Consider the following 14297-nt stretch of genomic DNA (forward strand, 5'->3'; position numbering starts at 1 on the left):
CAAAAAAATAAAGTCTGACACTATTTCCACTGTTTTTCCATCTATTTCCCATGAAGTGATGGGACCAGATGCCATGATCTTTGTTTTCTGAATGTTGAGCTTCAAGCCAACCTTTTCACTCTCCTCTTTCACTTTCATCAAGAGGCTTTTGAGTTCCTCTTCACTTTCTGCCATAAGGGTAGTGTCATCAGCATATCTGAGATTATTGATATTCCTCCCAGCAATCTTGATTCCAGCTTGTGCTTCTTCCAACCCAGCATTCCTCATGATGTACTCTGCATATAAGTTAAATAAGCAAGGTGACAATATACAGCCTTGACGCACTCCTTATTGACCCATATATTACCATTTCACATGGTCTTCATTCCATCCCATGGAGAGAAGTTACTATTTGGTATCATTTCCTTTCAGTCTGAGGGACATCGTTTAGAATTTCATATAAGAAAAATCTACTTGCCATGAATTGTTCTTTTTTTCTCATTTTCATTTTTGAACGTTAGTTTCACTGAGTGTAAAATTCTTAGTGGACAGTTTTTTCTTTCAGTATTTTGAACATGTCTCTGATCTTCATTGTTTCCAGTGAGACACAAGCCGTTGATTCTGTTATTGGTCCCTGCATGTGATAAGTTTGAGATTTTTCCTTGCTGATTGCTTTCCTAATTTTCTCTTTGTTTTGGTTTTTGGCACTTTGATTATGATATGCTTAGGTGGGTATTTGGTTATATTTATGTTACTTAGGTTTTAAAGTTCTTGAATGTATAGATTAATTTGAAGAAATTTTTTAAAAATAAAATATAAAGTTTTTGGCTTTTGTTTCTTCAAATATTTTTTCGTCCTCCTCTGTTTTATCTCTCCTTCTATGACTCTAATTACATATATGTTAGAACATTTGATTTGTCCTATATGTTTCTGAAACTCTTTGTTTTCCTTCAATCTTCTTTCTCTCTGTTCTTCAGATTAGGTAATTTATATTAATCATCATTTAGGTATGCTGTGTGTTTTTTTTTCTCCTGCCATCTCAAATTGGCTGTTGAGAATCTCCAGTGAATTTTTAAATTTTTATTATTGACTTTTAAACTCTAGAATAATCATCTGTTTCTTTTTATCTTCACTAAAATTCCCTATGTATTGAATCATTGTCACCATATTTTGCTTTAATCCTTTGAACATACTTTTAATAGCTGCTTTGAAGTCTGTTAAATCTAATGTAGGGTCTGCTCAGAGTGAATTTCAATGAACCACTTTTTTCTTGAGTATGGGTCACATTTTCTTGTTTCCTTCATACATTATCATTTTGTTGTTGTTGAAAGCTAAACATTTAAAAAAAACATAACGTCACAACTCTAGATTCTGTGGGTTTTTTAATTTTTCAATAAGTTACTCATATTTAAATTGCAAAATCTATCTCTTTTGCAGTATATGGCCATTGATACCTGTGCTTAGCTTTTTACTATAATTCTCATGACTTTAGTTTTGCTTCCAAGGAATTGCCCACACATTGTCAAATTCCCTTTGTTGGTTCACAAATGAATTTGCAAAAACTGTGCTCAAATACCTCAAGCCCAATAGGCTTCCACCCTCTACACATAGACGTCTGTATGGGAGGGAGTTAGAGACTGCGTTCAAAGTTTTGACAGTAATACCTCCCTTGGCTTTCACTTTTCACTGAGCTCTCTCCGATCCTCTTGTGTGAAGTCGCTCAGTGGTGTCCGACTCTTTGTGACCCCGTGGACTGTAGCCCACCAGGCTCCTCCGTCCACGGGATTCTCCAGGCAAGAATACTGGAGTGGGTTGCCATTTCCTTCTCCAGGGGATCTTCCCGACCCAGGGATCGAACCCAGGGATCAAACCCAGGAATCGAACCTAGGTCTCCCACATTGCAGGCAGACGCTTTAACCTCTGAGCCACCAGGGAAGCCCCTTACTCATGTATATTTTTCCCAGTCAGCCCGGAATGTGTAAAGAATTTATGTCAGCTCTTTCATGACTCTCTGATTTCTAGAATCTCTGTTAACTGTCTGTCTGGTCTGCCACTCACCCCACTGGGACTGCACACCCAGGCTAACCAAACCTTAGTTTTTTTCTGTTGCCTACCAAGTTTATCCTTGCTAGCTGACAAAGTGAAGGATTTTCATGCTCAGACCTAACTTAAGTCTGTCCCTTCTGGAAGTAAAGCTGCTGGGTTTTGTAACCAGTTCTAAGATGGTGAAATGACCTTCTCCCCGACGTAGTTGAGAAAGATGATGCTGATGCTGCTGCTTCTGCTAAGTCGCTTCAGTCGTGTCCGACTCTGTGCGACCCCATGGACAGCAGCCCACCAGGCTCCTCTGTCCCTGGGATTCTCCAGGTGAGAACACTGGAGTGTGTTGCCATTTCCTTCTCCAATGCATGAAAGTGAAAAGTGAAAATGAAGTTGCTCAGTCGTGTCCGACTCTTCACGACCCCATGGACTTCAACCTACCAGGCTCCTCCATCCATGGGATTTTCCAGGCAAGAGTACTAGAATGGGTTGCCGTTGCCTTCTCCAGAGAAAGGTGATGGAAGGATCCCAAAGCAAGCAGGCTGAAGACTCCTACTGTTCTTATTGAAGCTCTGGTGGCTTGTCAAGAATAAATGTTTCTCAATTAAATGTTTGTCTTTGGTCAATTTCCAGGGCCCTGAAAATGGTGATTTTTTTAACACATTTGGTCATGGAGGAGCCTGTTGGCTGCAGTCCGTGGGGTCACTAAGGGTCGGACACGACTGAGTGACTTCACTTTCACTTTTCACTTTCACACATTGGAGAAGGAAATGGCAACCCACTCCAGTGTTCTTGCCTGGAGAATCCCAGGGACGGGGGCCCAGCCTGGTGGGCTTCTGTCTATGGGGTCACACAGAGTCGGACACGACTAAAGTGACTTAGCAGCAGTAGCAGCAGCATATGTATCTTTTTTTCACTGACCTCTTCATGCTCCTGAAACAAGGAGTCCCTCAATGCCCACCCAACCCTGTTTTTGATACTTATATTGTATCTTCATTTAAAAATATATATTCATTACTACTCACTTATGACAATTATTTATTCTTAGTGCTAAAGGTAAATACACATTCAACACTTACCCTCAGCCTTTATGTAAATGTCTCTTCAGTTTGAAGTATATTCTGTTGGAGAATATTCAGGAAATGCTCATGGGGCACTATTCCCTGAGCTCTTGCACGACTTTTAATAAGTTTTATTTTTATAATCTTCATGTTAAAGATCGAATATAATATCCTTAACTCATAGTTTCTTTCCTTGAGTATATTAAATATGTTGTGTGTAAGTTGTTGCTTAGTCATGTCCAACTCTTTGCAAGCCCATGGACTATAGCCTGCCAGGTCCCTGTGTCCGTTGAATTCTCCAGGCAAGAATACTGGAGTGGGTTGCCATTCTCTTTTCCAGGGGATCTTCCTGACCCAGGGATTGAACCTGGGTCTCCAGCATTGCAGGGAGATTCCTTACCATCTGAGCCACCAGGGAAGCCCATTAAATATGTTACTATATTATTTTCTGGCATAACGAATTACTGTCCCAAAATTAATAATAATTTGATATTTTTCCCCCAGAACTGATTTTGTTTAACATTTTTATAAAAATATGCTTAATATCTATTCTGAGAGTATTTTCCTACTTTTGCAGTATAATCTTTTAATATATATTTTCTAGTCATTTTATTTCAAGAATTTGTACTAAAGTTATAATTTCCAGTGTTTTTCTATTGTTTATTTCCTTGAGTATCTTGTGTTAAACATAGTCTCCATCTTTTTGCCTATCTCTTTCTTTGAATCTCTTTTACCTCTTTTTGCTTATAAAATCCATTATTTATTAACATCTCACTTAAAAATTTCCCTCATTCTATTTTTAAAATTTCTTTTAATGAATTAACTTTTGCATTAATACATTCTTGGATTTTTTTTCTAGTTTGCTTTTAATTTCTGAAATGATTTTAAAACTTATTTCCAACCCTTTCCAGAATTTTCTCACTTATCTTCTATAGAATTTCTTCTCTCCAAATGACTCATTTAGCAGTCTTTCTAAAATTTATCATAGCTTATATCATTTTCTTTATTTCTTTTAGCTAATTTTGAATAATTGGGCTATAGTTTTTATTTATTTTGAAGTCATGTCTTTCTAACATGCTGTTATTATTGTAGGAATATTACTTTGCTCTCTATTCTCTTTTTTTCTTATGGTATCTTTATATGTGATTCCAACCCACTTTTTTTCTATTGCTCTAAATATGTTTGTTAAATAGATTTTGACTTTTATCATGGAAGAGTACACCAGGCTATCTTTTCTAGAGTCTTCAGTGTCTCTAGAGCTCTCTCTTCTGTTATTTTCAAAATAAATTATATGCCATTGTACTTTGTACGATGTACTTCCTTTCCTCCTATCCCTCACTTTTATCTAAATTGCCTCTGCTTTCTCCTGTTGGGCCTGTCTGGTGTAATTAGGATTCTACTCCCAGGGGTTTTGTCTCAGAGTGGGATTTCTCTGAAAAGTCCCCTCTGCTCCATCACTGACAAACCTTTTCATTTTTCTCTTGAAGGCTCTGGTAATTTGGTGCCTACAAACTTCTTCCTCTATTTCTGCTGCTATTCTCAGATTAGTCTGCCTTTCTTTGCAGTGATTGTTGACTTTTTTCTGGAAGGTCGGAGGGATAAGTTCTTAGTTCTAAGGGCCACTGATTATCCTGTTTCTTTTTGCACAATTGCTTACACCACAGTGATTTGTTGATTTGTCCCCAGGGTGGAGGAGCCTGGTAGGCTGCAGTCCGTGGGGTCGCTAAGTGTCGGACACGATTGAGCGACTTCACTTTCACTTTTCACTTTCACACATTGGAGAAGGAAATGGCAACCCACTCCAGTGTTCTTGCCTGGAGAATCCCAGGGATGGGGGAGCCTGGTGGGCTGCCGTCTATGGGGTCACACAGAGTCGGACACGACTGAAGTGACTTAGCAGCAGCAGCAGCAGCAGTCAATGATGTTATATTGTCATTTAGTGTTCCCATAGATATTGCCTACAGTTTTACTACTCTAGTTCGTCTATTTTTATTAGGAATCTCAGGGATATTAGAGTTGTGCCGCTTGTATTGCCAACTTCTCAGAATCTGGACAAACTTTACAAAATTTTACTACTCATGTGTTTGGGTAATGCACATTAAAATAGAATTTGCATATCAAGTAGATTTCATAAACTATAAAATATGTGCCTTGGTCAGTCTCTGTTTAAAATTGATGTAAGTGGAACAATTATAATCTCAAGAATAAAATAGTATTAATGGTGGTATACAAATATGGCCAAAAAATTTGGTGGTGATATACATGTAACTCCATTTGGGAGTGCTGTTATAGTAAAGGCTTTTAACCATAAAAGGCAGGAATTTTGTTACTATTGTTTGTTCTGGTTTTTAAATTCTGAGGTTGGAGTAATGTATGGAAGCAGCAATAGAGAGCAAGGAAGGCCCTGATCCGATCCTCCTGATCTTGAGGCAATAAGGATACAACAAAATAAACAACCACTATCTGAGAATGGTGCAGGGAAGATGGGCCCTAATGGGAAGGCCTGGCTTCAACTGAGAAAGCAGGAGGAGAGAGTTATCATTAAAGAGGACAACTGATATTGACAGGAGCTTGAAATGCAGCAAAACTTTGAAGGCAAAATGCAACATTTGAAACATTCCCATGTTTTTTTAAATGTGCTGTTGATAATAAGGAGAATGTTCATACCTCATGACCTATTAATTATACTTCTGGAAATGTATCTTAAATAGCTAAATGGTCAGAAGAAAGCTATTAGTTTAAGGATGAACCTTGCTATAAAGATTGTAATAATTTAAACAAGTTAAAAACAAAAAGCATACGATTCAATACTTGAAAATTGCTAAACAAATTATGATGTATGTATGTGATGTAATATAAATTTCAACCACAGGTAGCTTAAGAATCATGCAAAACCTTTTAAGTAAACTTATAGGTAACATTTGCTGGTAAATAAAATTGCAAAGTATGAAAAAAAAATAATGCATACAAGCAAGATTTGTATAGATACAGGGAAAAAGAATAAGATTTTCAGGATATTAAGATGATAGAATTGTTTTCATTTATAAATTATTTTTTGATATTATAGTTTACTCACAAATGAATATATAACTTTCCCCAAAAGAGAGACTATAAAACTATCTCATATCACTTTAAAAATGAAAATAGTTCATTAAACACGCTTCTTTGGCATTTCCTGATGTGTTTTTCTTTGTGATTTCTTCTTTGGAGAAATATCTGTAAGCTCTAAAAAGACAATCAGGTATAAAAGCAGTGAAAAGATCAGCATATGTCAGAAGTTTGGTGAAAGGGATGAAAAGGCAGAGCACACAGGATTTTTAGGTCAGTGAGACTATTCTATATGATATTACAAGAGTGGCTATATATCAGACTTTGGTCAAAATTCATGGAATGTACAACACCAAAAGTGAGCCTTATGTAAATAAAATATGGACTTTGGGTGATGATGTGTTTGATGTGGTTTCATTGATTGTAATGAAGGCATCACTGTGGTTAGGGATGTTGATAATGGAGGAGATTGTGCATGGATGTAGGCAGGGTGTATATGGAAACTCTGTGCTTCCCACTCAGTTTTGCTATGAACCTAAAACTTCTCTAAAAAAATTGTCTATTAAAAATTTTAAAAGACAATTGAGGCCAGATTATAATGTTTTATATTCTACCTGATCCAGGAAATATGATCTAAAGACTAATGCACCAACTTGAGGTTAAAGCAGAAGAATGTACTGAACTGTGAGTTGGATTCTGTTAGGGGAGTTTCCCTGTAGTTTTTCAGTGATAGACAACCCTGTGCTTCTCAGTGACCCTGTTGTGCCATTTATACAATGAGGACTGTAGGTGGTGGGGTCCTCTTCATAGGTGTACCCTGAAGATAGTTGAATCTCTATACTAAAACTGTTCTCGTTTCTTGGATTAAAAATACTTTACAGACCAATCATAGATCCATGTCTTTCCCTCCTTATGTTTTGTTACAGTTGCACAGGAAGAATGGAGAAGCAACCATACAATAGAAATAGAGATAAATGGGATGCTGGAAATACCATGCTTTCAAAACACCTCCTTAGAAATTTCATCTGTGTTCACCTTTGCATGGCTGGTGGTAAGTGTTGCCCTTTTCAGTGAATAATGGCCATGATCTTTAAATATTAATGAAGTGAAGATGAATAACGAGTAATAATAGGGAAGGAAGCACACTGGCTAAGAGACAAGCATTATGTGAAGGTTGAGTTAATGTCTGGAGGAGGGAAGGGAGGACACTAGGATTTCTTCCAACTCAGCAAGCCCCCGGGTCTTTGAATGCAGTAACTTAGAAAATAGTTCCTAAAGGTTAGTTTATATTTCAAGCTGTATACTCAACAATGATAACAGAGAGAAAAAAGTGTGGTGGTACTCTGGAGAGGAGCCACATCCAGCAGAAGACACTGCTCACACTTATTTGTTTACATGCAACATGTGCAGGGGCATAGACTCCCTTTTCTCCCAGAACCCTACTACCACATCCTGGAAAATACACAACATTGCTTGGACTGGGAAACACAAACTCTTAACACATATCAAATACAAATAGAAAACGTCCATGAGAGAAGCAGTATGTCTATATGAAACAGCCACTGCCCATCTCCATCACCACCACAGGTAATGACAGGCCCATGGTAGCTATGTTTTCTGATTTACAAGAATAAAACAAAACAGAAATATGGATTTTTATGTGAAATTTTCCAAGGCAAGTCAACCAAATGGCATCCAGCTATTAACCAATATATAGAGTGGACTTCTAATACTACTGTTAAATCAGTTGATAACGCAAGCCTTACACAATTATAATTACCATAAACACAGTTTTGAGAATCATGAAATGGGTGGGGTTATTTAGATGATCCAGAATATGACTATATTAATTATTCAGGTCTTCATCAAATGAAAACACAAGATTTTAAAATTCTTGCATAACTAATAGATGTCCATGAGTATAGCAGCTGATACCATCTGCAAAATACTGTACTTGCATGGTTGATCATTTATATTACAAGTTAGCAGAGTTTTGTGGACTGTCTTGGAAACTGACCCTTCATGTAAAAAGATTTCTCTGAGGATGTGCCAAATCCAAAATAACTGACTTTCAAGGAGACTTTAAAATATAACCTACTAATAATGTTTTATTGTCTAGATATTTTTTGGATAGTTAGTATGATCAAAAGACATTATAAAATGCCTTTCTCAAATTGTTCTAAAAGCTACAGTGTCTGTTTATCATGTCGAAAAACGTTTGCTCCCCCGTTTTATGGTTTGGTTGCTAAAATGTAAGACTTCCTGCCTGACATTATGCCCATCATTAAAAAGTCAGTTTTTCTTAACTAATGTCATACAAGGTGGTTCTTAGGAAAAAAAAATAAGAATAGAGATCTTCTCAAGAAGACAGAAACCTGCTCTACTAAACATTACTGTAATGGAAATACAGTACCTATACCTAGTTTACGTTATTAATATTTCCACCAATGGGCAAAAGTTTTCCACCCTAATTATCACTAATTCACTATCAATATGGATAGTAATATTTAATACTAATCAAAAAAACTAAGATTTAATAAAGCTTTACTTAGAGATTTTTACGGGCTATTAAGTTGATCTGTAGTATCCTTGTCTAATCTGAAGAGAGTCTAATCTGTTTTTCCAACAAACTGTTAAAGTTTTCAGTCAGCTTGTATCTTTTCCGTGACACTGAACTTCTCCAGGGCAAAAAGCTGCATCACTCATTTTAAAAATCCCTAGATCTAGTATATTGCCTGACTATAGGCACTCAGTAAATATCTAATAAATGATTGAGTGGATTTGTCTCATTCCTCTTTGTCCTCTCCCTTCATAGTCCTATTTGTTGGCTTCCTATTTAGTGGGTGATCACCAAACCTCATGCTGGCTGTGTGATTAGTTAATGAGAAGCTCATTAAGTATCAATGACTAGATAACTAACAGGACATCCTCTAACAGTTGTCTTCAAAGAAATTAAGAAGGCTCTGTAAACATTATCTTTGAATCCTGCCAAGACATTTTAGATCAATAAGGGATGGAGAGATTGCATCTATGGTCATAGTGAGAGAGTGAGTCCTAAACTTCTACTGAAACCTCAGGCAGTGCTCTAACTTTAAAGAATAAATCATAACTGAGACAACTTGAGGAATCTTTTTGAAAGAAATTTCTTTTCAAAGGGAACATTGTATTGGCAAATATGCTGATTAAATTCCAACTGTGCATTCCCCTTTTAAATGTCGAAATCTTTTTGCTCCTTTGATTTATATTCATCCTCCACCCTGCCAGCGCTGTGGGATTCAGCAAGTCTGAGATGAAATCATCTAATCTCCCATTATTAAGGAATAAACTACAGCTCTTTATGTCATGACTGTTATAAGTCTGCAGAGGATATAAATATCCCCTCAATCCATATTTTAGTACTTTAGTCTCTTGTTAAGCCAGCAGTAATAATCATAATGATAACCAATCGTTCTTACAGATAATGATGTAATGTGACTTTTAGAAAAGGTTACAAAGTGATGATGAAGATGAGCTCAGGAGGGCAGAAACCCAGTATATCGAACTCAGTAACTCTGGGGAGCTACAGAATGTTCCCCACTTCAAGAGCTGCGTTAAACCCTGCAAACAATTAGACAAACTAAAATTAGTTTAATCTAGGTCACTGGAAAACAAAAGCCATGTTCTGTATGTGGAATTTTATAAAATCTAATTCAGTTAATGACCTTCACGGGAAAGGTAATTATTGGGATTTTCCGTTATCATAAAAACATCGACTGTGCTTCCCTGATCCCATGCTGAGACTGTGTTAAATGTGTCCATGGAGCAGATACATTGCATTCTGGAATTTTACATTCCAGGATCACTACTACACTGAAGTAAAAAGGCATCTGGTGCAAACTGTGTATCTAACATTTCTGTAGCACAAGAGTTATCTAAGTAAGCACAGAGGATGTCAGTTGAGGGTACCTGTGCATGATGTGATGATGAAAAAGTCATAGAATGTGTGTATTTAGATGGAATGCAGTTTGTAAAGGACATATGATATTCTTCCCAGTTTATGTCCTGGGGCATGAGCCTGCAGTCATCAGGGAAATTCTGAGGGTTATTCTGGGAGCTTCTCAATTCACTCTAATGTTCTGTGTTCATTCCAAACTATCATCCTGATTTCCCATAGTATAAATTTCAGTTCAGTCTAACAAACATATGTGAATCTGTTTTAAGCACTAGGTCCTACAGGGATAGAAACCTGTATTGGACATGTTTCCTACTGTGAAATACAACTTTAATAAAAATGTAAAATAGCAACATGGAGGGAAAATAGTTTGATTCTGACTAAATGGACCTGGAAAAATCTCTTAGGTTATTTTTGAGCTGGATAATTAAAGCCAACAAACAGCAGACGTGTATTTCACCGAGACCCTGGGACCTGTGAGCACACGTTGGCAGCACCCCCTTTGTCAGGGTGGGAGAGATGTTGAGGGATGGTTGTTCCCAAACTTGATGGATAAAGAGAAACCCATGACTTTTCTCTTTAAAATCAGGAAAAGAAAGTGAGAAACACAGTTCAATACTGATGATAAAGGCATACAACTAGAATCTTGATGCTTGTTTCTTTAAATTTTTCTCTATAAATGTATCTCTTCTGTACTCTCTTCTTTATTATTTGTAATATTTTACATGTAAATGAAAATCGAAATGAGCTTCCCAGGTGGCGCTGCTGCTGCTGCTGCTGCTGCTCCTGCTGCGTCACTTCAGTCGTGTCCGACTCTGTGTGACCCCATAGACGGAAGCCCACTAGGCTCCCCCATCCCTGGGATTCTCCAGGCAAGAACACTGGAGTGGGTTGCCATTTCCTTCTCCAATGTGTGAAAGTGAAAAGTGAAAGTGAAGTCGCTCAGTCGTGTCTGACCCTTAGCGACCCCACGGACTGCAGCCTACCAGGCTCCTCCATCCATGGGATTTTCTAGGCAATAGTACTGGAGTGGCTTGCCATTGCCTTCTCCAGGTGGCGCTAGTAGTGAAGAACCCACCTGCCATTGCAGGAAACATAGAGATGTGGGTTCGATCCCTGGGTCAGGAAGATCCCCTGGAGGAGGGCATGGCAACCCACTCCAGTATTCCTGCCTGGAGAACCCCTTGGTCAGAGGAGTCTGGCGGGCTACCGTCCATGAGGTCACAAGAGTCGGACATGACTGAAGCGACAGTGCTTACACACTGTAAACAATATTGGTTTTCCATGCCTATGGGAGGCCTAGCTATTCAGAAAAGAAAGCTGTCACCTTCTATCTGATGGCAGCTGACCCTAGCTATCTTCACCATAATCAAAATTGAAGTGTTAGCCAACCTACAAAATGTTGACAACCAACTGTGTTGATTGGAAAAAATATTGTTGTGGATTTCTATAAAATGGACATGGGGAGCTTTGCAAGCAGCCTGCTTTGATAGCACTGACTGGATGGGTATAAATAGAGCAAAGTGAAGATAAGAAGCAGTTAGGAGATAAAGAAGTATCAATCGATGCAGTTAACAGAATTTATTGAATGGGCTCTACACACTCAGCACCTGCCTTGTGCTGTGGCCACTACTGGCTGCTCTGACATGGAGCTCAGGGCAGCCAGAAGTGAGGTAGCCTCACTAAAGCAAATAGTACCATAGTCTGTTTTCTGCACTGAAAATTCTGATTCCACTACTAAAATAGGAGCCCTTCTGCAAATTATCTTAAGGATTATTAGGTCATTAAGAGACATTCAGGAGAAGTTTTCCATGATTCAATATGACCCCTCCCAGCCCTCATCATGCTAATTATTTTATCCAGCTCCTGTTTATTATTTGCTTATGCATTTATTTTCCTTCTCTGGGTCCTGATTTTCTGTTTGTTTTTCTTGTGAATTTGTTCTTCTCCTCAAACAGACTCTCAGCAGAAATGTCAAGGACTATCGGTTCTACTGCCTTTTTGAGGCTCTGTGAAGCAAAGTCATTAACAGCATGGCTTTTAGAGGGAGATTGTCGTATTCAACTCCTGTTTTCAAATCTGCATTTACTAGCAGTGTGACCTAGGAGCTAGGATTAGGGTGAAGTGAGTAGGGCCTTCACCTTGACTGCAAAATTTAAGGAAGTTCCCCAAGAAATCAGTAATCACAATACTTTCAAGTATCAAAATTTACAGAAAATCCATGACAAACAAAATGCCAAATTTTTAAATAAAAGCACGGTGTCTTCTGTTCGTTATGAGACCCTGCTATGCTCTTCAAGGAACAGGGTTTTCACAATCAGCCTGTGGTTCCTGGGTTTTTGTGGCATGGTGCTCCCTTAGGGCCACAGGCATGAAGGTTGACAAGGACAGGAGAAAAGATTGAACAATGCATGACTTAATAAAGTCATTTTTCAAAATGTTAAATTTTAGAGTTTTTATTAACTTTTTCCACTGTTAAATATGTCAGAATATGGGAGGATATTTTGCTAAGTGCGCATAAGGACACACATTTTTCCTTTTGTCTCAGAATTCTATACAGCCTTGGATATGTTGCCCAGCCTGATTTTAGTTCTGTCACCCACAAAAAGAAATAATTATATAATACAATGATAATTTTATTATAATTATATAATTATAGTACCAGCCCCATGGTGGTGTTGTGAGGTGGTGATTAACTTAACAATGTACCTATGCTCAACACATATTAAAAAGTAATTTTTAAAGAGTTCATTTTAGTACTCTCCATAATTCTTTAATTTAACCATGCAGAGAGTAAATACTCATGAATTCACAGCAAACTGATCCAATTCAGGTTATAAGACAGTGATTTAGTATTAACTGAACATTTGTTGAGTGTTAGGACTCGTATAGATGTATCCTATACACTAGCTAATTCCATCTACATTCCTCATTCTATTGTAAAGGTCCAGCAAATTGTAAATTTCATGAAGTTTTGGAAATATTTATTAATATTTTAGGGATTCCCAGGTGGCTCAGTGGTAAAAAATCCACCTGCCAATGAAGGAGACAAGAGTTCGAACCCTGGGTCAGGAAGGCCCCCTAGAGGAGAAAATGGTAACCCATTCCAGTATTCTTGCCTGGAAAATCCCATGAACAGAGGAGACTGGTGGACCATAGATCACAAAGAGTTGACTATAGGTCGCAGAGAGTTGATTATAGGTCGCAAAGAGTCAGACATGACTGAGTTCTCACGCACATTAGTATTTTAACAATTATCAAAAGAAGAAAAGAAAAACAACCAAGAACAAAGATTCTGTGCAAGATCCCCTACCAGTATTTCTTGCAGAACAAACGCCCTAGAATCATTCTTATCAGGTGAGAGTTGAGGTGTATTCTGTGACACCTGTCACCAAAGGTAGGTCAGTTCAGTTCAGTTTTGTGCCCGACTCTTTATGACCCCATGAACTGCAGCACACCAGGCTTCCCTGTCCATCACCAACTCCCGGAGCTTACTCAAACTCATGTCCTTTGAGGTGGTGATGCCATCCAACCATCTCATCCTCTGTCGTCCCCTTCTTCTACTGCCTTCAATCTATCCCAGCATCAGAGTCTTTTCAAATGAGTCAGTTCTTCACATCAGGTGGCCAAAGTATTGGAGTTTCAGCTTCAGCATCAGTCCTTCCAATGAATATTCAGGACTAATTTCCTTTAGGATTGACTGGTTAGATGTCCTTGCAGTCCAAGGGACTCTCAAGAGTCTTCTCCAACACCACAGTTCAAAAGCATAGATTCTTTGGTGCTCAGTTTTCTTTATAGTCTAGCTGTCATATCCATACATGACTACTGGAAAAACCACAGCTTTGACTAGATGTACCTTTGTTGATAAAGTAATGTATGCTGTCTAGGTTGGTCATAGCTTTTCTTCCAAGGAGCAAGCTTCTTTTAATTTCATGGCTGCAGTTAACATCTGCAATGATTTTGGAGCCCCCCAAAAATACAGTCTCTCACTGTTTCCCCATCTATTCGCCATGAAGTGATGGGACCGGATGCCATGATCTTAGGTTTCTGAATGTTGAGTTTTTCACTCTCCTCATTCCCTTTCATCAGGAGGCTCTTTAGTTCTTCACTTTCTGCCATAAGGGTGGTGTCATCTGCATATCTGAGGTTACTGATATTTCTCTGCAATCTTGATTCCAGTTTGTGTGTGCTTCATCCAGTCCTGCATTTCTCATGATGTACTCTGCATATAGGTTAAA

At 38.1% G+C, this 14297-nt stretch overlaps 1 protein-coding gene across 3 annotated transcripts in view; it reads left to right on the forward strand.

The window, feature by feature from the left end:
- Window positions 1–14297, forward strand: part of CD96 (CD96 molecule) — a 104431-nt gene that overhangs the window by 9020 nt on the left and 81114 nt on the right. For all 3 annotated transcript variants that reach the window (XM_088836851.1, XM_088836853.1, XM_055418298.2), the window contains exon 3: window positions 7055–7179. In XM_088836851.1, coding sequence (XP_088692977.1) covers window positions 7055–7179 — 125 coding nt within the window. The remainder of the gene's footprint in view (window positions 1–7054; window positions 7180–14297) is intronic.

Source organism: Moschus berezovskii, chromosome 1 (assembly GCF_049115385.1).
Source record: "Moschus berezovskii isolate FMDL1 chromosome 1, NW_MosBer_1.0, whole genome shotgun sequence".
Taxonomy (NCBI): domain Eukaryota; kingdom Metazoa; phylum Chordata; class Mammalia; order Artiodactyla; family Moschidae; genus Moschus; species Moschus berezovskii.